The sequence below is a fragment of the Elgaria multicarinata genome, chromosome 1, assembly GCF_023053635.1.
Source record: "Elgaria multicarinata webbii isolate HBS135686 ecotype San Diego chromosome 1, rElgMul1.1.pri, whole genome shotgun sequence".
In the NCBI taxonomy this organism is placed as follows: domain Eukaryota; kingdom Metazoa; phylum Chordata; class Lepidosauria; order Squamata; family Anguidae; genus Elgaria; species Elgaria multicarinata.
In genome coordinates this window covers 216,512,321-216,537,516 of record NC_086171.1, presented here as the reverse complement: position 1 = coordinate 216,537,516, position 25,196 = coordinate 216,512,321, and the positions used below count along the sequence as shown (strand labels likewise).

General features: G+C 56.1%; 2 protein-coding genes across 4 annotated transcripts in view; one reads left to right on the top strand and one right to left on the bottom strand.

The window, feature by feature from the left end:
- The window catches only part of NOL4L (nucleolar protein 4 like), a 64,656-nt gene extending 50,187 nt beyond the window's left edge, over nt 1–14,469 (top strand). Inside the window, exons 3-8 of the mRNA XM_063147460.1 lie at nt 3,122–3,393; nt 5,874–6,059; nt 6,490–6,681; nt 8,209–8,331; nt 10,518–10,719; nt 14,010–14,469. Of these exons, the coding sequence (XP_063003530.1) occupies nt 3,122–3,393; nt 5,874–6,059; nt 6,490–6,681; nt 8,209–8,331; nt 10,518–10,719; nt 14,010–14,224 (1,190 nt within the window). The 3' untranslated portion in view covers nt 14,225–14,469. The remainder of the gene's footprint in view (nt 1–3,121; nt 3,394–5,873; nt 6,060–6,489; nt 6,682–8,208; nt 8,332–10,517; nt 10,720–14,009) is intronic.
- Nucleotides 14,470–20,546: 6,077 nt separating this feature from the next.
- The window catches only part of ASXL1 (ASXL transcriptional regulator 1), a 39,564-nt gene continuing 34,914 nt past the window's right edge, over nt 20,547–25,196 (bottom strand). For all 3 annotated transcript variants that reach the window (XM_063147451.1, XM_063147453.1, XM_063147452.1), the window contains one exon: nt 20,547–25,136. In XM_063147451.1, the coding sequence (XP_063003521.1) occupies nt 22,233–25,136 (2,904 nt within the window). In that variant the 3' untranslated portion in view covers nt 20,547–22,232. The remainder of the gene's footprint in view (nt 25,137–25,196) is intronic.

Genomic DNA, 25,196 nt, shown 5'->3' with positions numbered 1-25,196 from the left:
GCCCCCCACCCCACCCATGATTCCAGTGGGAATTTTCATCTGTGCTTGTCGTGGCGCAGGCCAGCTGGGCAAAGACGCCAGGAGTGAGGGAGCGATTGGGGTAGGGTGGGGGGCACTGGCCCAGCAGGGTTGGAGAAATGAGTTTGAGCTTCCGCCTGCAGCGGGGTCTCAATTGGGTGGCCCCGTCCTGCCTTTGAAGGTGGTGGTGGGGAGGGTGTTGCAAAGGACACGAGAACCTGGGCAAGAGAAGTCATTCTGGAGCTTCCTTGTAGATTGCAGGGAGGGGGGGCAGGCAGGAGGGAGAAGAGGGCAGCAGCAGACCCCACCCACCTCTCTGCCCCCCCCCCCAGCTCCCGCCTGTCACAAGGACACGGGGCTTTCTCCGCCCTTGGCAGCCTGACCCCGATTGTCCTGCCGCCTGGGTGAGGAAGCAGGCTAAGGGGAAGTTCGGGGCGGCCATCTGCAGCTCCTTTGTTCGGCGCCCAGCAAGCCGCTTTCGGCAAGCCCTTCGCCCTTTCCCCCCTGCCCACACGGCACCGCGTGAACCCAAGGGGGTTGGCACGGCGCAGAAGGCAACGGGTGGGCCGGCCGGCCGGCCGAGAAGCTTCCGCGGAAGGGCGTGGGCTGAAACATCTCCTGCTCGGCCCCACAGCAGACTCTCACGGAGGAAGGGGCTGGACGTCGGTGGCAGCGCTTATCAAAGGGGCCTCCTGACGGCACCGTATTTGGGGCCCCAGAGTGGACAAGCCCGGGGCGAACGTAGACCCCGCCGCACACTTGCGCCTTCTTCCTCCGAGGAAGTGCGAGAGCAGCGGGGACCCCAGGACCGTCTCCCCGTTGACTGAGAGTTGCGAGGGGAAGGAGAAGGCTGCGCGCTGTCCGGAGGCCTTGGAGATGCACACAAGGGGGACCTCACGCCCTTCTGCGGTGGCCCGAGATACAGCCCCATGGCCATGGGACAGGAGAGGGCACATCCTCATTGCTGGAGGCAAGCTTGCAAGTAGGCCGAGCTGGCCGTGCGTGAGATGCCCCCCCCCACCAGCCCCTGCGCACGGAGAGTCCTGCTCTGCATGATGGATGCCGGCGCTGGAACAAATGTGTCAGGGCGGGGGGGGGGGAGGTAAGGAAAGACCCGCGGGCCATCTCCATGGGAACCAGGGGAGCAGCAGAGCCTGGGAAAGGGGGGGGGAGGGAGAAGGAGCTGGTGGCACATCTGCAGGCGCGGCGGATCCGATGGGAAGGCTGGCCTGGCTCTGGCTCCAGAAGCAGGCCAGGTGGGTCTGGGCCTCCTTCAACAGATCATAGAATCATAGAATTGCAGAATCGGAAGGGGCCTACAAGGCCATCGAGTCCAACCCCCTGCTCAATGCAGGAATCCGCCCTAAAGCATCCCTGACAGATGGTTGTCCAGCTGCCTCTTGAAGGCCTCTAGGGTGGGAGAGCCCACAACCTCCCTAGGTCACCGATTCCATTGTCGTACTGCTCTAATAGCCAGGAAGTTTTTCCTGATGTCCAGCTGGAATCTGGCTTCCTTTAACTTGAGCCCGTTATTCCGTGTCCTGCACTCTGGGAGGATCGGGAAGAGATCCTGGCCCTCCTCTGTGTGACAACCTTTCAAGTCTTTGAAGAGTGCTCTCATGTCTTCCCTCAGCCTTTTCTTCTCCAGGCTAAACATGCCCAGTTCTTTCAATCTCTCTTCATGGGGCTTTGTTTCCAGACCCCTGATCATCCTGGTTGCCCTCACTGACCATGCCTGGTCAAGCAGGTTCTTCAGTTTTCCGTTAACAATAGAGAGAAACCGCGAGAGGCTGGTTGACCCGCGGCAAATGTGGGGTGGGGGGCGCCCGCCACACGCAGCCATCCCTCTTTCACTGCCCCCCCCCCAACTCCTATTTCCGTCTTTGGTGGAAGCGTTCTCACCAGCGTAGCAAGCCCAGGCCTTCAGAGCCACCACCGTGAAGACCTCTGGCCTCTGTTGCCCACCCGCCCGCCCACCCACCTCCGGCTCCTCTAGAGTTTCATCTTGCTGGGATGTATCCTCGGTCGTCCCTTGCGCTTTGGGAGGAGGGTTGCTCTTTGCTGAAAACTGGTGGAGAGCAGAAAGTTTCCCCAATGGAATAGTCCAGGATGGGCGCTTGCTCGCTCGTGTGCTCCTGACATGCCCAAGGAAGCAGCCCAAGGCTTTGGCGTGTGAAGGCAGAGAGGCGGGTGCCCCGAAGGTTGGCACTATTACCCTCACGTTGCGGTCTTGGTGGGATGGAGGCCGAGGGAAGCGTGAATTGAGACTGAGGCCTTAGCTCGACCTAAGGTTTATCCCGGGGTCGTCCCTGCCTGCTCCCGGGTTGCCCTGTGTGTCATTTAGATGCACAGGGATGACCCCGGGACGATCCCGGGATAAACCTTCCGTCTAGCTGAGGCCTGAGCTGATGGCTGAACAGGCTGCTTCCTGGCTCACAGGGTCCCTCGCTCTGAGCCCCCGGGGGAGTGGAGTTGACTTGATTCATTAAAAACCTTTCTAAGCCACCTTTCAGGACAGGAGCCCTCCCAAAACGGCGTACAACAATAAAACAACAACGACAACAACATAGTTTAAAAATGTAATAAAAACAGCACATGCCCCAAGAAACAGCGAACGCAGAGCACAAGACATAATCTACAACGCAGTTGCAGCTACATCCCAGTCTGAGAAAAAGCGTAGTCGGGGAAGGCCGGGGTAGACGCCTTCAGGGCCTTTTCGGATGCCTACAGTGATGGGGCCCCCCCGAGGGCAACTTACTCCAGAAGCGTGGGGCCGCGGTGGAAAGGGCTCTGTCTTGTGTACTCACCCGCCTAACTGTTTTCACACATGAGCAGGTGAAGAGAGGCTGTCTTGCGGATCTTAACATCCCCCCCACCCCCCCGCTTCCTCATCGATCATGGCTGTGACCATCCAGGGGCCTGAGGACGGATACCTGCTGGATAGGACAGCCTGTCTCTCTCCTTCCTGGGGGGACGACAGCTCTGTGTGTGTGTGTGTGTGTGTAGTGGGGTGGGGGAGACGCCGCCCTCTCCCCCGCTGCTCCGTGACGTGCAGCGGATCCTGGCCGGTGGGCGCTGAGGTGACTCGGCTTTCTCTTTGCAGATGATTCCTCTTCAGAGAGCTGCAGCGGCAACGGCTCCTCCACCCTGAACCCCTCCGCCTCCAGCAGCACTCAGGGGGATGCCGCCTACCCTGAGATGAACGGGAATGGAGCCGCCGCCCCCATGGACTTCAGTGCCTCCTCGGAGGACCAACCCATCAACCTGTGCGACAAGCTGGCGCCCGCCCACCCCGCCCCCTCCTTCCCGCCGGACACGTGCAGTGCGGACGGCCTCCGGAGCCGTGCAAAATACGGCACCAAAAGCACAGCCGAGGTGCGTCCAGGGGAGGCGGGGGGGAGGGGCCGGCGGCAAGATGGCGGCGGGATGTGGCGAGACCCAGCGTCCGGGACCGAGGTGGGGGGGGTTGCTCGGGGGAGACGGCAGGGCGAGATGGAGGCAGCCCGTTGGGGGAAGAAGGCTCCAGCGGGTTTGCCGAGGAGGCCCCGAGGCAGCCAGACCCAACCGGGCACCCTCCAGGCCGGTTGGGCTGCCCCTCCTGCCTTGCCCAGCCAGCCTGGCCAGGGGGTGGGCAGGCTGGGGATCGTGGGAGTTGTTGTCAGCCTTCCCTCTCTGGAGTTTGGGGCAGGCTGCCCTTGGGGGGGGGGTTCAATTATTGCGAGAAAAAAAAGTCACGCCTTCCCCTGGGGATGGGAACTCCAGTTCAAGGACAAAACGAAGGATCTCCGACAAGAGAGGTCTTTTATGGCCTTGCAAACACCCCGTGACGTTTCTGGGAGACGCCAGGGAATGCAAGCAAGCCCAGCGTCTCCTCTCTGCCCACCCTCTGCTAGAAACATTTCCTTTGAGGGCAGGAAGGGCAGCCGGGCCCCGGGAGAACCAGGCCCGGCGCCCCTCCTTCGCGGGTGGGGGGATGGTGGGTGGATGCTGTTCACGAAAAGTCATGTTGGCGGACTCCTTTTCAGGACAGTAGCGCATCAGCAGCACACACAAGGAAGAGCCCCTTTGGCACGAACTTCCGTAGCCACGTAGCTTCCGCTTCCCAAACCTGCTGCCCAGGTGCCGTGGGCAGTGCCCGGCCTCACGGCGGCTTCGCCCTCGCGATGGCTGCTTGTGGCGACGGTTGACCAGCACCTTGCCTGTTCAGGAGCAGCGTGGCAGTGCTTAGAACAGGCAGGCCAGCCAGGAAAGAGCCCTGCCTGCTTTTAAGGGCCCACCTCCCCTGGGAAGCCAAACTGGTTTGAAGGCCGTCGCGTCTCCCGGAAACGTCACGGGGTGCCAGGGCGCTTAAGTTTTGCAAGGCCATAAAAGACCTCTCTTGTCGGAGATCCTTCGTTTTGTCCTTGAACTGGAGTTCCCATCCCCAGGGGAAGGCGTGACTTTTTTTTCTCGCAATAATTGAACGGCCCAGAGAGCTTCCGCTGTGGGGCGGTGTACAAACGCAATGCAATAAATACAATAAATGTTACTCGTTTCACATGTAAAACCGACATGAAAAATAAGCTCAGGAGGGAAACGTTTATTGCAGCCTTCCTCAACTTGGGGCACTCCAGATGTGTTGGACTACAACTCCCAGAATGCCCCAGCCGGCTGGGGCATTCTGGGAGGTGAAGTCCAACACATCTGGAGCGCTCCAGGTTGAGGAAGGCTGGTCTATTGGCTCCCGAAGTTCACTGACCAGGTACAGGGTACAGGTGGTGTTTTGAAGCATGCGCAAAGCGCAGCAGCGCACATAGGCCTAATCTACGCCAAGCAGGATAGAGCACTGTGAAAGCGGCACACCAGGCAGGATAGAGCGGTCTGAAAGCGGTCTGTGGTCTGTGTCAATGGGCCCCTGCAGTTGTCAGTGCAGTATTAGTGTGGCTCCTGTCTCTTATATACTCCTTTCATGCCGCTTTCATAGTGCTGTAAGCTGCTTGGTGTAGATGAGGCCCTAGTTTGGATCTCAAGGTTTTGGTGTGGGAGGAGGAAGAGGGCTTGGTGCAGCAGGTAAACTTTCCACACAAAGTACGGAAGTAGCTACCAGAAGATGGGGTGATGGCAGCCAACTTGGGGTGCAACCCAGTGGCTGCTAGACACTGCCTAGATGGCCATAGGATATTTTTGGTTCCTGGGATACGAGGTCGGAGCCAGGGCCTGGCTAGCCAAAAATGTTCGGCAGCCAGAACTCGGAGGCGAGGGTCAGAGGCTGACGCTGCCTCCATAGAGGTAAGCCCCCTGACTGTTTCCAAAGTGGATTCGGCAGATTCAAGGAGGCGAAGGCTATTAATGGCTGCTAGTCGTGATGGCTGTAGGGTCAGAGGCCGTGTGCCTGCCAATACCAGTGGCAGCAGGAGAAGGCTTTTGCCCTCGTGGCCTCCTTGTTGGGACTTGTGGTTGTCCATTGTGGAAGCAGGAGGCTGGACTAGGGGAGGCCTTTGGTCTGATCCAGGCTTGGCGCTTGCCTCGTGTTCTCACGCAGGAATCAAGGGGATTTTTCGGGCAGGAGAGAGGAGGGTGGGACTGCCACCCCCAGTGCCAGAATGGCTCAGGGCTATGCAAGAGCTGTTCCAAGGAATCGGGCCCTTTCTCTCCAACTCTGCCGCTCTTGGGTTGCCTGGGATGCTCCCGTCGGGAGTGCTGTGGTGCTGGAGGACTTTCTGCAGGGAGCCGGGTCTCTTTCCCCTTTGTAAGATGGACACGATCCAAGCGCCTGCCATGCGTTCCCCTGCCGTTCCCCGCAGGCTGAATAAGGCAGGGGTGGGGGAATGGGTGGAGGAGGGGGCAGAGCGGTGACTCCCTGTCTCGCCCCTCAGTCCCCGCCGTACAGCTCCGGCAGCTACGACTCCGTCAAGACCGAGGTCAGTGGCTGCCCCGAGGACCTGACCGTGGGCCGAGCTCCCACCGCGGACGACGATGACGACGACCACGACGACCACGAGGACAACGACAAGATGAACGACTCGGAAGGGATGGACCCGGAGCGGCTCAAGGCCTTCAATGTACGGGGCGACAAGGCCTAGAGCAGCCTTCCTCAACCTGGGGCGCTCCAGATGTGTTGGACTGCAACTCCCAGAATGCCCCAGCCAGCTGGCTGGGGCATTCTGGGAGTTGCAGTCCAACACATCTGGAGCGCCCCAGATTGAGGAAGGCTGCCCTAGAGCATGATGGGAGGCTGGGGGGCCTTGGAGGGGGAGATGGGGGGCTCGGCGGCATCCCCGAACTTCACCCTTCCCTAACGGAGAGGAGGGGGGCGTAGCTCAGTGGCAGAGGTCGCGAATTCAGCTCCTGGCCTCCCAGGGAGCAGCAGGTGATGGGAAGGCCTCCTTGGGCCTGAGACCCTGCCGGTCAGAGCTGCCAACACTGGCCTAGATAGACTGCTCCTCTGAGCTGGTACAAGGCAGCGTCCTGCATTCCTTGTTCTTCCCGTAGATGTTTGTACGCCTTTTTGTGGATGAGAACCTGGACCGCATGGTCCCCATCTCCAAGCAGCCCAAAGAGAAGATCCAGGCCATCATCGAATCCTGCAGCAGGCAGTTCCCGGAGTTCCAGGAAAGAGCTCGCAAACGCATCCGCACTTACCTCAAATCCTGCCGGCGTATGAAGAAAAACGGCATGGAGATGGTGAGTTTCCCCGTCGTTTTCGCCGCTGGACTCTTGGCTGCGGTTCCTTCGTGCGTCTCCTTTCCCTCCGGTGCAGCTGAAAGCCCCCTCCTGGCACCTGGCACCACTGACCCTCCATAGGGTTAGGTCCACCCTAGATTGGGTCCTTGTACTTGTGGGGGTGGAGGTGTCATAGAACCATAGAACCATAGAATAGCAGAGTTGGAAGGGGCCTACAAGGCCATCGAGTCCAACCCCGTGCTCAATGCAGGAATCCACCCTAAAGCATCCCTGACAGATGGTTGTCCAGCTGCCTCTTGAAGGCCTCTAGTGTGGGAGAGCCCACCACCTCCCTAGGTCACTGATTCCATTGTCGTACTGCTCTAACAGTCAGGAAGTTTTTCCTGATGTCCAGCTGGAATCTGGCTTCCTTTAACTTGAGCCCGTTGTTCCGTGTCCTGCACTCTGGGAGGATCGAGAAGAGATCCTGGCCCTCCTCTGCGTGACAACCTTTCAAGTATCTGAAGAGTCCTTGTTACTCTTTTTGTCTTGGCCACACCGTGACTCGATGGGCAAAGGTCGAGTTGCAGCCCGGGCCTCTGTCCACACACCACAGACGCGCTCCGTTCCACATCGATGGTGGACAGAATATCATTTGCGCTGAGCCAGCTTCTTGCTGGCGAGCTTTTCAGCTTGGCCTTCCCGATGACTTTTGATATTGTCAACCCTGAGATCCTTCCCAGGGCCCCCACTTTGTGCTGGCTCCAGTCTTAACTGGAGGGAAGGGCCCAGGACACGTCTGCCGTGGACCCATTGGCCTGTGGGGTTCCCACGCAGCTCCGCCTTTTCCACCCTGCTCTTCAAATCTCCGTGAAGTTGCTGAGACAGACCGGCCAGAGATTGGGGGCATGGCGCCGCCAGCATGCTGACGACCCCCAGTTCTGATTCTGGGAAAGCCGTGGGGCTCATAAGCCGAGACGCCCGTCCAGACGGAGCAGAGGTGCTGTTGGTCCGCAGGAGAGCTGATCTGGGGCTGCGTGTGCCGCTTACACATTCCCCTCGAAGGGTCAGGTTCACAGCTGGGCAGTTCTCTTGACCTGGCTTTGCTCCTGGGCGGCCAGCTCACGCCTGGGACCAGAGCGACTGTCGTGTACGCAGACCAGCCCAGCCCACCGCCACCACTGCCCGTGCTTTGGCCACGTCCACACATTACCCGGGGGCTGCCTTTGAAAAGCGATTGGAGACGTCGGCTGATGCAATACGCAGCAGCTGTGGTTTTGGCAGGGGCCCCAGCTTTTAATCCCATATTGCTTAAGCTTCTCTGGCTTTCAGGCTGTTTCTGGGCACAATTCAAAGTGCTGGTGAGATCCACCTTCAAAGCACTGAGCGGTTGGGAACCGGGGCGTTTAAAGGACTCCCTTGTCCCGCGGGAGCACCTGCCGTCCCGTGCCCCGCCACCAGCAGGCGTTTCAGGTGGCAGGGAGGTGGGACCACCCCCCTCCCCTTTGACTCCCAGCCACTAACGTTGCTGTCGCTCTGCGTCCTCAGACCAGGCCCACCCCGCCCCACCTGACCTCCGCCATGGCCGAGAACATCCTGGCAGCTGCTTGCGAGAGCGAGACGCGGAAGGCGGCCAAGAGGATGCGGCTGGAGATCTATCAGACATCGCAGGTACGGGGGCAGCCGTGGGCACCGGGCGCAGCTGGCAGTGCCCTGGCGGGGGGGGGGGTGTGACGGACAAGGGTGCACCCACACCCCACTCCTGGCTCTCTTCACAGGTTAGCCAGGGGCGGACGTGGGGCGCGAGGGACAAGTGCGCGCAGCGCAGGACACATTTGCCTCTGGCCTCTCGCCAGCCACTCTCAAAAAACCGTACCCATGCTTGGAAGCGCCTCTTCTTGCACATAAAGAAATAGCTGGTTCTGTTTGTTCAGTAGAAACCTGAGAACATGGGAGCGAGGCCTGTGGTGAAATGTGAGGAGCCAGAGGGCGGGGCGGGGCAGGACATGACCCCCGGTGTTCAGAGATGTGGGGACTCGAGCACATAAGAACATCAGAAGAGCCCTGATGCTGGATCAGACCAAGGGTCTAGTCCAGCGCTCGGTTCACGCAGTGGCCAACCTGCCATCGGCCAGGGACCAACAAGGCAGGACCTGGTGCAACAGCACCCTCCCACCCATGTTCCCCAGCAACTGGTGCACACAGGCTTACTGCCTCGGATACTGGAGATAGCACACAACCATCAGGGCTAGTAGCCATGGATAGCCTTCGCCTCCGGGCATTTATCCGACCGGAATTGGTGGTAACCCTTCATTGCCTGCAGCCTTGCGCTGGGAAGGACCCACACATAGATCAGTGGGGCCCATGGAGCTTGGCTTGGCTGAACCCAGGAGGACCTTGCCTCCCGCCAGACTTCAAGCTTCTACGGAGGTAAATCAACTAAAGCTTTGGTTGATTCATCAGTCGCGGCGAACATAAATTCGGCTGGGCTGTGAGTCCAGGGCATGGCGGCGCATTGAATGGGCTGAGGCTGCTTTGGCCAATGCGCGTGTTGTACTGGGGAAGGCGAAAACACACACGTTAAGAATGGCTTTCAACAATAAGTTAGGTGTATTAAAAGCATTCCTCCTTTAATATTTTCTTTTGATATCTTAAAAGGGGACCTATATTGTCTCTTCATCATCATCATTTGTTACCCGCCTCTCCCTCTGGATCGAGGCGGGGTACAACACAAATCAATAATTTCTGACGACGAATCAAAGTGAAAAAAACTATATAAGGTTATAGTGATATGTACATTTATTTTAATTTAATAGATTTTAGTGCTGAAAGCAGCAACTCCAATTTTCAGGCTACTGGAGCACCTCCTTCCCTAGGAAAGGCTAGAATATTCCGTGGGTTTTCGTTGAGAAAAAAGACAGAACACAAGTGGGTCATGATAGAAACTTTAGAAATATGGCACATTGTAGAGATAGAACATGGGTAGAGAATTGTTTTCATCCCTCGTAATACTAGAATGACTAATACGATTGCTGTGAACAGGCAAAAGGGCAACCTTTTCACACTGGGCCTAATTTGTTTGTGGAACTCATTGCCACAAGTAGTGAAGGTGGCTCCCCACCCAGGTGGTCCTAAAAGGGGATTAGACAAATTCGTGGTGGTGGGGAGGAGGAGGAGAACTCTTGACTGGACAGCAGAATAGCTTTATCAAACTGCCGAACCCAGGCAAGGAGCAGGAGAGGGCCATGAAGGCTGACCCCTGGCTATTTGTTGTGGGGAACCAGATAGTGAGGCTAGATGGAGCATCCGTCTTCTTGGTTGACCTCCCACTTCCGCAGAATAGAATCATAGAATAGCAGAGTTGGAAGGGGCCTCCAAGGCCATTGCGTCCAACCCCCAGCTCAATGCAGGAATCCACCCTAAAGCGTCCCTGATAGATGGTTGTCCAGCTGCCTCTTAGAATCATAGAATAATAGAATAGCAGAGTTGGAAGGCGCCTACAAGGCCATCGCGTCCAACCCCCAGCTCAATGCAGGAATCCACCCTAAAGCGTCCCTGATAGATGGTTGTCCAGCTGCCTCTTGAAGGCCTCCAGTGTGGGAATAGAGGCTGTGTCTTGTCATTCTCATCCTCCATTTCATTCCTCTCCCAACCTGGTGCTCCGGCCGGGGCATTCTGGAAGTTTTAGTCCAGGGAAGAGAGAACTGGGTGGAAGAACACGGCTCTGTGGTCTTCCCCATTCTCGCTGATGGGGTGTGGTCCCCTAGCCAGCCAGCCAGCCAGCCGGCATGGAGAACAGCCGGGCACCATCTTTCCCCCGGCCTGGTATGATCCTTTGCTTCCTTCCTGCCCTCTAGGATGAGCCCGTTGCCCTGGACAAGCAGCACACGCGGGATTCGGCCGCCGTCACGCATTCGTCCTACTCACTGCCAGCCTCCTCCTTTTCCCAGGATCCTGTCTACATCAACGGGAGCCTGAACTACAGTTACCGGAGCTATGGGAGCCTGGGAGGCAACCTGCAGCCCACTTCTGCACTCCAGACAGGGAATCACAGTAATGGTAGGTGGCAGCTGCAGCAGCGGCGGAGGGTGGCCAGAGTTGCAGGAGGCAGCAGGGTGGGGTGGGGTGGGGTGGGGGTGACCCCCCCGGACGCCCCCTGTGATCGCCATGCTGCCTTCCTGCTCGGCTCAAGCCCTGTCTTCCAGGGGCAGGTCCAGGCCAAGGCCAAACCTTCATGAGAATTAAGTTAGGAAAACGGTTTTGGATCTAGCAAGTCAATATTAATTATTTTACTTTGGGCAAGGGTCTGATTTGTTAACCCTGCAGCCCCTGTCCTGTACGTCCGTCATCCGTGGGGGGCCCTGCCGCTGCAGTTCTAGAGCCCCCCCTCCCCAATGGGAATGCAATTTCCCATTGAAAGAACAAAACAGAGTCTGGTGGTGCCTTTATAGACCGGCACATTGATTGTGGCAAAAGCTTTTCTGGACTAGAGTCCACTTCATCCGAGGCAAACGGGGTCCTCCTGAGTTGCAGACGTAGACACACACACAGACGCCCATGACGGCTCGGCTCAGCAACGGCTCTTTGCCAATGGCCACAGTTAAGAAGGTCATTGTCACTGCCTGCACTTTCTGCATTTCGTTTCCCTCTTACGCCTCCCCGCCCGGTCAGGGATCTGTCAGGGATGCTTTAGGGTGGATTCCTGCACTGAGCAGGGGGTTGGACTCGATGGCCTTGTAGGCCCCTTCCAACTCTGCTATTCTATGATTCTATCACAAGTATATACACCTGCAAGATAGCACTTCATACATCCAGGGCACAAGCCAAGTCTCCCAAATCCATGGGCCGCACGGTCTTGCCCCATTGACACTCAGAATGGAGCGGGATCCTTCGTAGTTTGTCTTCCCATGTAAGAAGCCTTCCTGGTGCCCCAGCGTTGGCCCGTGGCTGAGCTGAGGCGCTCCCTCGTCCGCTCCGGCTCCCAGCTTGCCTTTACTGGAAGAATGTAGTTTCCGGAGTCCTGAAAGATGCCTTTCTGGGATTAAAGGCTTCTCATCCCTTCCTAATGCTTCTTAACCCTTAAGCGAGATCCCACCCTGGGCTCCAGCCACTGAGGTGTAATCCCCTCGAGCAAGAGAAGAGGGCGAGGAGGGTGGCAGCCGGCCTTCCAGGGCTCTCCCTGCCTGGGAGAGGATTTGCCCTGTCTCTTCCGGAGAGCCCCAGGGCCTCATGTCTTTGGGGTCAGCGGAGAGAAAGCCTGGTTGCTTTCTCCCTATCCGGGGGCTCTTCCGTCTTTCAGGCCCCTGAGCTTGGCTCCTTCTTCCATCTTCTAACTCCTGCGGAGGGATCCAAAGAAACAGCCCCAAACCTGCGCTGTGCCGCTCTCCTCCTCCTCCTCCTTCTCCTCCGTCGTCCCCATCCTGGCCTCCTCCTCTCCGTCTTCCGTTTATCAAAACAGTCTCCAGCAGAAAGGCCTCCTTTGAGCCGGGCCGTGTGCTGGTGCCCCTGGCCGAGTGTCCAGAGCCCGGGCTTCCGGAGTCGCCATGATGCATCGCTTGCGTAAATCGCTTCCGTGCCGCGCACTGCTGGATTAAGCCTGCTGGGAAAGGAGCATCCAGATGTACAGCCAAACAGGAGCCGGCCTGGTTTTCTTCTGCCTCCTCCAGCAGCACAGAGACCGGCCTGCACAGCGAATGCCGATGGCCGTGGCAGCTGTGCACCCCCTTCCCCCCTTCCCCCCAGCAATTCCTCTGGTGGGCCTTCCTGCCTTCTGCTGTTCCTGTTTGGTTGATTATATGCTTAAAAAAAAGATTCAGTACCTGATTTTTAAAACCAAACCAAGCCACGGTCTTTTGCTTTTAAGCCACAAATGATCTGGGGCCCTCTGAGGAGGTGTGCGTCTGTTCTGGTGCATCCCTTCAGCCCGTTCCATTTCAAGCCAGCAGAATTTGATTCCCAAGGGAAGACTCGGCATGTGTCAACACCAGGGCACATCTTTGCAGAGTGGGGCTGGCTGCTGTTCTGGTGGGGGGCCCATCCCGGTGCCTGCCTTGGGATCTCTGAAGCTCTCCCTCCAGCTGTAAACGGAATGGTGGCCCTCTTAGCACCAGGATAGGAAAGCAGGGCCGCCTTTTGAGCTCCTGGGAGCAGTTCAAGGGCAGCCAGAGAGCTCCTCCGGGCCAGCGTTTTATTGCATGCTCCTTGGCACTCACGGATCTTCGCGGGTCCCTCTCACGACGTCACGTGCCTCCCGCCCCGTCTGGCTTCCTTCGCGCAACGAAAGCACCCCCCACAAAGCCCGACTTCTTTTTAAAAGACGGAAGTTGCCTCTTTCTCCTGCTGTGTGCAGGAGGAGGAGCGGGATCAAAACCGGCCCCCTGAATGGGCCATGGGCACGTTGTTTACTTCCTCTTTCGAAAGAGGAAGTGATGAGGGACAATCGCGCGGGTGGAGAAGCGACGGTAAGCAATCGTGATTCCCCCCCCCCTCCCCGGTGTGGTGACGCTCTAAAGCTCTGTTCTCAGATGGCGGTTCCTACGGCCAAGAGGGTCGTGGGTTCCAGGAAGCCAGCCTCTCAGGCAGCTGTGGGTACAAAGAACCTGCACCTTCGTGAAGGATGTCTTGCATTTTCAGTTGGCTACCTCAACCGTGGAAGCATTTGTGCGTGTCTCAAACCGCCCACCCCCACATCTCTTGAAGTAGAGACACCGTCCAGCCCCGTTCTGAAGCCTCTGAGAGAACCACGTGTGCTTGAGGCAAGATGGTGGTGGAGGAGGAGGAGTATTCGCTCAAGGACTGAAGTGGTTTCCCCAGGAGGTGGTCCGGGGCGCTCTGGCCACCCCCTGCTGTCAAGGGGCTGATTTATGTATTTATTAGTTAATTTATTGCATTGAATGAGCCTCGTGTGGCGCAGAGCGGTAAAGCAGCAGTTTCTGCAGCTGAAACTCTCCCCACGGCCTGAGTTCGATCCCAGCGGAAGCTGGTTCTCAGGCAGCCGGCTCAGATCGACTCAGCCTTCCATCCTTCTGAGGTCCATAAAATGAGTACCCAGTTAGCTGGGGGAAAGGGAATCACGGCCGGGGAAGGCAACGGCAAACCACCCCGCTATAAGGCCTGCCAAGAAAACGTCAGCGAAAGCGTCCAGTAATGACTCAGTGCTTGCACGAGAGGTTCCTTTCCTTATTGCATTGATATACCGCCCCGTAGCTGAAGCGCTCTGGGTGGTTTACAGACATTAGCCATGGAGTTCTCCGTGGCTCTCTCTTCCCTGGGGCTGGGATGGTGAGCCTGAGCCTGCTGCCGGCGCCCTCCGTGCCTCCTGACGCCCCCCTCTGCCTCTTTTCCCGCAGGCCCCACTGACCTCAGCATGAAAAGTGGCGTGTCCACCACCACCACCACCACCACCTCCCCTGCCAACAGCACGAACAGGGGGGTGCCGGCCGCCCAGCTCAGCCCCACGGAGATCAGCGCGGTGCGGCAGCTGATCGCCGGCTACCGGGAGTCCGCCGCCTTCCTCCTCCGCTCCGCGGACGAACTGGAAAACCTCATTTTGCAGCAGAACTGACTGCTCGCCTCCCTGGGGGGTTCCTGTGCCAGGAGGCTCCGCGCACCAGGCTCTCGTTGATAATCTGCTCAGGACCGGCTGTTCCTCTGCCAACCGGCCGCGACCAACCTGGCACAGGTCCTTGCTTTTGCTAAGGTGGGATCCGCAAAAGACCGGCTTCTTCTCAGGCGAGGAGCCTGGGGCCCCACGGACCTGCCTTTTCAGCCTACCTGCGCCGGAGCACCTCACTAAGCCCGAAGGAGATGGTGGACCATTGTTAGGGGGAGAAGGAGCCGGGGGGCCAGGGTGGGCTGGAGCCTCAGGCGCCGCCCGAATTCACTTCGTGGAGCCCAGCAGTGGGAGAGGCCTTGTCAAGACCGGCCGCCCACCCACTCGCCCACCCCTCCTGCCTCTTCCATGTCTTAGGAATTGCATATTTATTGAGAAATGGACCCCCCCCCCTTTCCAGGACCTCTTCCCCACCGCCCTAATTTATTTTACCCCCTGAAAATGGATTCTTGAGTTTGTACAGATTTGCCACTTTTTGTGTCTGTCTGAGGAGCGAGAGGGTTCCTCCTACACCGTCACACATTCCGTCCCACTGTGCTGCTCCCAGCGACTGGAGGCCCCCCCTTTTCGGTTGCTTTTCTACCCAAGCCCCCACCAACTGGCTCAGAGATCAGACCGACCCTCAACCTCAGCCACATCTAGGCGGAAGGACTTGCTCTGAGCACTTTAAAGGGAAAAGCCTCCTGGCCCAAGAAATAGCAGCTGCCTGGCCTTTCTCCTCCACACTCTACCTCACTCTGCATTGTAGTTCCCCCCCTCCCACCTCCCCAGAATTGGCTCTTGCTGGTGCAGCGGTGGGGTGGGGTGGAGTCCGACCGTTAACCCTGGGGGGGGGGGCAGGGGAGGGCACGTGAGCTTACAGCCCATGCCTGCCCCAGGGTGCAGGTGGCAACTCTCCCTCTGGGGTCTTTGTGGGGAGTGCCGGGCTCCAGCCAGACTTGCGTTAACCCGAATGGGGTGTGGAGCAAGGAGGGCAGCAGCGTAGCATGAGGGAAAAGGCGGCGAAGCAGGCCGTCCTGTTTATGCCATTCCTGCAAGGTTTTCGAAGAAGGCATTTTGCAGCTCAACAGGCGAAGTGTTGCTGCGAGCCGCTCACGGTTTCTGAAGTGTGGAAAAAGAGACTGAGCCACTTTTTTCCTCCTCAAATCCCACCCCCACCCCCACCCCCACCCCCACCCCACGTAATGCACTTGCTTTTGCTCAGTGCAATATTTTCCAGTGCTGCTGAAATCAGGAACCTCAGGCGGCAAAGGCCAGCCATGCCACCTTCTCAATAGCAGCAGCAGCAGCAGCAGCAGTGAGAAAACCTCCCACCTGGCCAGCTGGAGGCGTTTCTTTCCCCTCGTGGCTGGCCAAACTCGGACTGCTCCCAAGCGTCTCCGCCGTGCCAGCTTCTCCAGGGAATGGAGCAGCCCACCCACCCACCCAGCCACCCCTCTCGTTCTCAGAAGCGCCCCTCTTCCGCGCAGGGCTGGCCATTCCCTTTCCTGACCCAAATGACCGTTGGAGAGCTTTTATTTGCCTTGTTCCACAAGGTGAGGAAATGGAATGCTCCATTCGAAAACCCACTTGACACGGAAGCCAGTTTGAGCAGAATTTCCTTCTGCGCACATTTGCTTGCGGGGGGTGGGGGGGTGGGGGGGGTGGGGGGTCAGGCTGGTAAGTTTTAAGCCACATCTTACACAAAATATGTCCTCAGGAACAAAACTACTGCAGAACCTCTCATGAGAAAATTCTTAGTAATTGCTGATGTTCATGACCAGGCTGTTGTTCCCTTAGAAGAGTGGGGGGGGGGGGGGATTGCTGCACATGAGAATTGCTGGTCCTAGTTCACATCCTGTAGTTTCTTAATTTTGAATATACCCGAGTAATGTTCTAGGGGATTTAGGGAGGCTGGGATTAGCCTTTTTGGCTCAAGGTCCCACTGTCAGCCCCTCTCACTTGATTCCCCCCCCGCCAGCAGACCACGACCCGGGTGCGCTTGGCCTGCTGTTCCTCTTCCCACTTTGACTTTGTGTAAATATTCATTGTTGTGCAAGGCACGGGCAAGGAACAGCCCTAGTACAACACCAACACCAACACCCCCTTTGTGAAAACCTTCGCATTAAAGTGGCAGAGACAATCGCTGTCCTCAAAATCCTGTTGTTCAATTCCTTGTGTGGAGCCTTTGGTGTGCCGGAGGCACCGCCTGGAACCCATAGCCATGAGATGGGGGGCTGGTTACCCAGAGGCTTACAATGGAGCAGACTGCTTAGGTAAAAGGTCCCTTTGTGTAACTTTGAGTCCTCTTCACTAGATCACTTTGGAACTTCTCTTAATGTGCTGAAGTTGCTGCTTTTGATTTCCAAACCACTGGTAGAACATTTGAGACTGATTAAGGGGCGAAAGAGACCCAACAGCCAGCCAGCTGGAGCTGGCAACCTGCATCTGGGTTGTGCGGCGCTCGGGCAAGTATAGCGTTTGTGACTACTTCCTATTTGGATCACAGAAGCCATTTTTGTGAGTTTATAGCTCTAATCATCTTAGGACTTCTGCGGTCTTTTGCTGATCCGTGTTAAGTAGGGGCCCTTCTTTCTGCCAAAGGCCAGCTTTCCTGTCGTCTCACAAGCAGGAATAGAATTCACTGCCTTCTCCTTTCTCCAAGGAAAGGAGAATGTTGTAGGTTGGCAGTTCCTTTAGAGGCAATCTCCACCCTTTATTTCTCTCCCCTCCTCCCTATGGCAGCATTTTGGCCAATGGCCAAAATTCCAAGCAAAAATGAAATACACACACACACACACACACCCATTGCCCTGAGGGCTACTCCCCTCTCCTAGATGGCTATAACATTTAGTACCAGTTCATTTACAAGAAATGCTGCTTTGAACTCAGAGGGTTAAATAAAATTTTGATTTCTAATTTTTTGTAAAACTTTTTACAAAGGTAGCCTAGCAGTTTCACAAGAATACCAACTACAATCCTGTCCATGGTCTGATTTTTATATAATTTAGTGGTGCTTTAGAAAGTTTGGTTTGGTTGTTGTTTCAGAGCTGTACAGCTCAGTTCTTCGCCTGTATGTACCTAAGACCAATGTGAACCTTTGTACTTTTTGCTCCTGACTTTGGACTCAGTGAAAGTGTACTGTTTACATGTACAGAATTCCCAGCACCCCCCTCTGTGTACTGCAAGACCTGTTCTTGGCGAGGAAGACACACCTCACCCTTGTTCATCTGCTTAGTAAAGCCACAGACTCTCTTAATCTGTATCCCGTCCATCTCTGTACACAAAAGCCCACACAAACCGCTCCTGGGATGTACTGCAAGAAAAAGGGGGCTGTTTGCAAACACCCCTATTTTCCTTAAATGGCCAGTCCACCATCAAATCTCTCACAGGAAGAGAAAAGTTGAAAACAACCAGGATTTTACTCACTATTTGAATCACAGGATGATTCACTAGTTTCTGCTCCCTGGCCACCAAGGCAAGAGAGACAGAAGTTGTGAGGCTCCACCAAGGAAAGAAAGGCAGGCCAGAGAACTAAGACCTCTCGTGCAGATACACACCTGGTAGGAATCCCGACGCTTTAAAACTCCCCAAGAGTCGCCCGTATTTTTCTAGAGACGCTTATACAGGAAGCAAATGGCACTTAAAACCAGCTTGAGAAGGTAGCACGTTCTTGCTCAAATCAGTTGAATACTTCTACAAAAAAGAGACCTTCCTGACGCACCTATGCAACTTCATGTGGCTCTTCTAAGCAGACGGGCACTTCCTCTTCCAAGTGCTATGGAAATACTTTTGTGTTATATACAGTGAATCTTTTTCCAGTAAATGTGGCTTAATATTTTAATTCTTAGAACGTGTGTTTGTTCTATGTGATGCAACTTAATTCTGTTCTGTTTGTGAAATGAGTAGCACAGGCCAACCTCCCTGTCCCATTCACTTAAAGACCAACGAGCTGTTTAAATCAAGCGGTTCTTGTTTCCATCCATGGTATTACTTGCTAAATGCACTGATTTCATAAGTATGTGGTTTTTTTTCGAGTCTGTATATCATATTATAAGACTGAATCTACTTAATAAACACTGTATAACAAACAATGCATCTCACACCTTCCACCACGGCTGCAGTGGCTTCTTCGCCCTTAGGCTCTCAAGCACCTGCAGGTTTCATAGAATAGCAGAGTTGGAAGGGGCCTACAAGGCCATCTAGTCCAACCCCCTGCTCAATGCAGGAATCCACCCTAAAGCATCCCTGATGGGTGGTTGTCCAGCTGCCTCTTGAAGGCCTCTAGTGTGGGAGAGCCCACAGCCTCCCTAGGTAACTGATTCCGTTGTCGTACTGCTCTAACAGTCAGGAAGTTTTTCCTGATGTCCAGCCAGAATCTGGCTTCCTGTAACTTGAGGCTGTTATTCCGTGTCCTGCACTCTGGGAGGATCGAGAAGAGATCTCTTACTGGAAGGCCCACCCCAAGTATCCACTCCCACACACCTAGCAAGCCACTCCTGTTGAGTAGCACGGCCAATTTTACCTTGGTTCAAAACTGCAGTAACAAGCCAGTTATAGGGCATCTGCATGCCTTTAACTCCCCTGGCTCAAGGGCTCATTGTGAAGTTGCAGCCTTCTGTACAACATACACACATCCGTGCTATTCACCTCTGTCCTCAACCCACAATCCATCAGTTTAATACCAACCACAATAAACTGGCAGGAACATCATAATATGTACAGCAGATGCCTGCAAAGTTGTGCCTTGCCATACCTGCCACATGGGCAGTTGGTATCATTCTTGCGAAATGGAGGAGAGACATTTCTATGCGTAGCTTTTCATCACAAGAGGAAGGAGTCGCCTAGTTAGCCATTCTCCTAAGGAGCCACTGGAAAGGAGGCAAAGAATTCCTCTGGATGCTGTAGATCAGCCTTCCTCAACCTGGGGTGCGCCAGATGTGTTGGACTGCATCTCCCAGAATGCCCCAGCCAGCTGGCTGGGGCATTCTGGGAGTTGTAGTCCAACACATCTAGAGCGCAACAGGTTGAGGAAGGCTGCTGTAGATGGAACAGGTGATGGGGAGGGAGGGGTCACACAGCCCCACTGGCTGAAAAGGGGAACACCCACCCCACTTTATGACTCAAGCAGCTGCCCAGGACGGCAATGGTTTTGGAGCCATGCGGTGTGGAATTTGGGATTACCGTGAGATCTTTAGTAGTGCCAATAACAGCTAGGAGGGTGGAAGCACTCGCCTGCTGCACCCCATAATCCTCAACAGCACAGCATGGAATTGGGTCATACAGTGCCACTACTTGAGGCAACTTGTCCTGGGGCATCAGAACCAGTGACTTAAAACCAAGTAATCTACAGTATTGAAGTAGCAGCATTAGATGTCAACACTGGTGCGTCCAATCCAGTATTCCTGCCATCAGACAGCAGTCCCAGTCCCAGATGGTGGAGGAAACCCCGCAAAATACGCAGTTTTAATATTATTTTTACCACTCCAGGATCTATTTTAGACATGGAGTAGTATATAAATATTGTAAATAATAAAGAGATTACGCTCCCAGTTATTTAAAAGGAAGGTCATCACACATCACAAACATAAACTATGGAATTCACCACCACAAGGTGTAGCGATGGCTACCCATTTGGATGGCTTTAAAAGGGGGGTTGGATAAATTCCTGGAGAGAAAAGGCTATCAATGGCTACTAGTCCTTATGGCTATCTGCTCTCTCCAGTATCAGAGGCAGTACACCTAGGTACACCAGTTGCTAGGGAACACGGATGAGAGGGTGCTGTTGCACTCACGTCCTGTGTGTGCATAGAATCATAGAATAGCAGAGTTGGAAGGGCTCACAAGGCCATCGAGTCCAACCCCCAGCTCAATGCAGGAATCCGCCCTAAAGCATCCCTGACAAAGGGTTGTCCAGCTGCCTCTTGAAGGCCTCTAGTGTGGGAGAGCCCACAACCTCCCTAGGTCACTGGTTCCATTGTCGTACTGCTCTAACAGTCAGGAAGTTTTTCCTGATGTCCAGCTGGAATCTGGCTTCCTGTGGAATCTGGCATTTCCTGTGGGCAGCTGGTTGGGCACTGCATGAACAGAATGCTGGACTAGATGGACCCATGTTCTGATCCTACATGGCTTTTCGTATATTCTTAATAAGCTGTTTGGATCATTCTTTATTTTCCGGGGAGAACACCCACAGGATCAACAAGGAATCACATTTCAAGGTAGCCTTGGTTAGAACTCTTAACCACCATGTCACATGGAATTGAGCCAACCTCAGAAGGAAGATTTTAAGTACATGTTCAGCTTTTCAAAAGGTTTTATTTTTTTTTCCAATACCACAAGGGACATACAACATCAGGGGTCGTCAGAGAGGACTCCCTCCCCCTCCCCACCAGACCAGCATCAGTCTGTACACAATAGTGGCCCTGGAGGATGCAGAGCGAGGGGCCCCCAGTTACTGCCCCCCCATCTTTGGTAAGCAGGTTTCAGACCATCAGCTTAGTTGCCTTTAATACCGTGATTCACTTCACCTTACTCTTTCCCACGTTCCCGACTAAAAAGCTGCCACTGATTTAGGAGTAAACCATTTTGGAGATGAAGCCCAGATTTTTACACTTCTATTAGCTCTCAAGCGAGGAGGTCTGCAATGAAAGAGAGGAGCCCGGTCAAGGAAGAGGTAGGTAAGAGCTAAAGAAAGAGAGAGAGGGAGATAAACAGACCTTCACTATCCATTCACTTTTAATAAAAAGGGAGAATTTGCTTCCTCCCTCACACCGTCGTAGGGAACACGGCCGCTAACTCCCAAAGATGAGACACTGGGTTGCCTCCTCACGTGAGCCAGGCCCCCTTCTGCTCCCGCTAAGAGTAAAGGCGGAGGGGGGGGGAACAAAAACCAAAACGTCAACGCCTGAGCAGCCGGGTGAGGCCTTCCACAGAAGCACACACTGTCCTCTCCCCAAAAGGCAGCACAGCCCACCTAGACAGTCAAACGGGCAGTCACAGCTGTGAGGCGTGGGCCAGCCTTGCCTCTACGGCAGGGCAGCATACAGCAGCTCTGACTATGGATAGCAATTAGAAATCAACACCACTTTAATGCAATACTGCTGCAGCCTGAAAAATGAAGGAATTTAAAAAAAAAAAAAAACCCAAAAAACCCCCCAAACAAAAACCTTTATGTACATAACATCAATTTACAGAATTGGCCAGTACTGTGTACAACATATAAATACATGATCGAACAGATGCATAGAGGGTACATATAGGAGCCAAACATTTCACTTTTTACACCCAAGAACAAAAAGTTTAAAATTATATTTATATATATATCTATATATATACTTTTAAAAAATGACACTGCTCAGGAAGCAAGGAGTCATGTGCAGCCCAGCACTCACGGGTGGCCCCAGTTCTCAGGCTGTTGACAGCCACAGACTAAAGCTGCCCCCAGGACAGATGGGGAGGCATGCTCACCACTGCAGTGGCCACCCCGCTTCCTGCATGCCACATCTGAAGCCCACAGCCACTGATTTCCCGCTGTGCCTAGACGGAGGCCTCTCAAAAAGGTTTCCCCACGCCCATAGGCCAAGCGAGGGAGACGGCAGGAAGGGAGAATGGAAGACAGAATTCTGCTTCCCTTCAGCAAGCTGGGGCAGACCTAACTCCGGCCTTCAGCAACAGACGGCGCTGGCTCTGGTTCCTACGGAGGCATCAACAACAAAAAGCAGCCCTCCTTTCCCCAAAGGCTCATGGGACAAGATCACCAGTGCCAGGGAGGGCATTGACCAGGCAACCTATTCACCAGTTCCTTTGAGGGGCAAGCCCTGGGAAACCGGACCGTCCCCATTGTGGCAGGAAAACCAAAAGGTACACCGTCGACATCACCTCCAGAATGACCAGAATATTCCGCGTACAGGTCCAGGGATCCTCATTTATCAAAACAGACACACTAAATATACGGCGGTTCCTCCCAGGGGCCGGAAATGCATCATCTGACCACAAGGCACAACACACACAGCTTGGAGGGGCCGATGCAGTCATCGTGGCAAAACGCCCCGCAGCCTTTGCACATGATCATGGCTTTCAGGCTGCAGGAGCACTTGAGGGCAAGTTCTTCCATGGTGCTGCTGTCGGCGAACATCTGTGCAGAGAGGGACACGCCGCGAGACGCGGCAAAGTTCACTTTGTGGCCCAGCGGCATCAGGCTTTCCGCGAGACTTCTGGGGAAAACCGGCGCGTTGGAGGCGTGGTTGAGACCGGCAGGATGAAGCTGCAGCTTCGAAAGCTTCCCGTAAAAGGCCTGCTTGATGTTGAGCTGGGAAGGGATGGAGGACGGCTCCAGCGGCTGGGCCGGCCCCCTTCCCGGCTCTCGCGGCAACTTGAAGAAGGGCAAGCCCCTCACCAGGGGGATACTCTGCAGATGCTCCATGAACTCGGCCGAGCCCACCGAGGCCTCCTTCCGCTTCTCCACGTTCCTCTTGACCGGGCCAGCGGAGGCCGGGACGTGCTTGTTCTCGGCTCCGCCTCCGCCATGAGCACGCGGCTTCGGGGGACCGTCTTCCCTCGTGGGCTGCAGGCCAGCTCCCAACGGGGCACCCTTGGGTGGAGGCAGCATGAGCTTGCTGTGCGACAGCATGCCCGCCATGGGAAAGGGTTCCGGCACGCCGGGATGCTGCGCTCTCGCGGTGAAGCCAGAGCCAAAGACCTTCTTCCCACGAGCTCCGTGACTCTTGGGAACAGGCTCTGCGCTCAACTGATCAGGACCCAGAGAGGTTCTGCCGGGAGGTAACCTGGGTCCTGTGGCTGCATTCAGCTGCTTTTCTGGGCTCCCGCCAGCCACAGGCAGTGCAGGGGCTGCAGCGGCGGCAACATCCTTCTGATCGACGGAGTCGTGGGGTGAGGACGCTCCCCGCCCTCTCAAGCGAGAGGCGTCAGGCTTCCGGGTAGTGCTCACTGCTTGACCTGGAGCGTTTGAGGTGGAAGTCAGCGGAGGGCTTTGCTCTGGGCCCTGTGGCTCTTTCTCCAGCCTCTCCACAGGCATGGGAACTGGGCCGGGGGCGCACTGGCTTTTGGGAGAGTCCCTCAAAGACACTGGCACGCAGTACCCGTTCCTGACGGTGCCGCTCACGTCAATCCCCTCATCCCGGAGAGACTTTTGGGAAAGGCAACTCTTGCTCCCTACTGCAAATGAACGCTCTGCAGAGGGCCTGTTCGGGGAGGCGGCAGCGGCCGCCGTGGCGCCACTGAGAGATGATCCTGGAAGGGCCGTTTCCGGAGGCAGGCCGCCCTTCAGCAACTGCACCACGAGAGGGTTGCACGCTTCGACGGGCAGCGGTTTGGGGCTGCTCAGCAGGGGCCTTTTCTGGCTTTCTAAATCGGCAGGGAGAGCAGGTCCACAAGCTTTCGGGAGAAGAGATGGCTGCAGCAGCCCCCAGCGCTGCGGCGGGCAGAGGCCGGTGAGCCCCGCTTCCGCGGGCAAGTCCTCCCTGCGTGGCCGTGCGCCAGTTCTTGCAAAACATTCAGACCTGATCCCGTTACATTGCTCCAGGCGGTCCCTGTGGGGAGCAGCTCCATTCTGTGCAGCTTTGCTGCTGTCCTGGCTCAACTCCGCATTCTCGTCTGTGAGCTCCGCTTCTGATGCCGTCTCCGTCGTCTCGCTCACCATGCTCTGGGTGTCGTCATCGCTGGAGGGGGTGGTTCTTGGCACAGCCTCCGCTGGCTGGCCGGCTGCCTCTGCTCTGGTACCCAGCAGCATCTCCCACGGGGGAAGGCTTTTGGGGACGGAACTGCCCTGGGAAGCATTTAAGCCGTCGGACACTGGAACCGGCTTGGAGGACGGAGACGCTTCACCCTCGTCACCTGGCCTTTCTCCTCCATGCCACTGGGTTGTCAGCTGCTGCGGGGACGACACAGGGACCTTCTGGGTCAACTCCTCTGTCCCAACGGTTCGAGAGCTCCCTGGAGGCTCCTGCGCCTGAGAGCCAGACACAGCAAACCTCTCTTCCTCGTCGCTCTCCGGCGGCAGATCCAGAGTAGAGCAGGAGCTGCTGCCGGTTTCCTTCACAGCAGAGACGCAGTTCAGGACGACTCCGTCAAGCCCTTCCGCTCTCCTCGGGTCTCCAAGGAGATCCATTGGACAATTGTCTAGCAAAGAACGGCTTGGTGGGTTACTCGGAGGGAGTTCCCGCCCTTCCTTCTCATCACGGCTTCCCTGCGAAGCAAGAGCTGGGGGCGGTTCACTACGGAGGCCACTGCGAAGATGCCCGGAGCTCCCCACCAGTGTCTCCGGGGCTACGCCGTCAAGGGGCAGCTCAGGCCCCGGGCCGCCCAAGCGGCTGCTTCCTGAGGACTCTGCAAGCGGGATGGCACCTTCGCCCCCCAGTGAAGCACGGCGGGCAGCCTGCTCAGGTGCCACGTCGCCCTCAAGGGTGGGAGAGCCGGCCTCGGCCCTCGCCCAAGCAGGCAAGCTTGCTTTAGCCAGCTCAGAGCCGGCCTCTTCTTCTAAGTGGGGAGGCGACAATAACTGTGCTCGCTGTACACTTGGCATGCACTTGCCACGGGTTCTCTTCGATCTCCAGCACTTGGGGCGCTCACTGGGTGGCCGGATCCGGCTGCTGCGGCCGCCGCCACCACCGCCACCGCCGCCGCCGCCGCCTTCGTCCGTGCACCTTCCGCCTCCTCCCGGCCCACCCCCACCTCCAATGGCGGCGGCAGGAGCAGCAGCCTCTCGTTGGGTCCTGCCTTGCACAGCACAGGCCTTAAAGTCAGCAGAGGTTGGGGCCTCAGTTCTGTCCTGGCTGGAGGGCTCTGAATTGGGGATAATCCTAGGACATATCTGGTAGGTTGGCTGACCTTTAACCACCCAGGGGGGTTTGATGCGGGAAAGTTGAATCTGAAAAACAACCAGACAAGAAAAGAGTTTCACACAGCGGTCCGGTGCCTGCAGAACAAA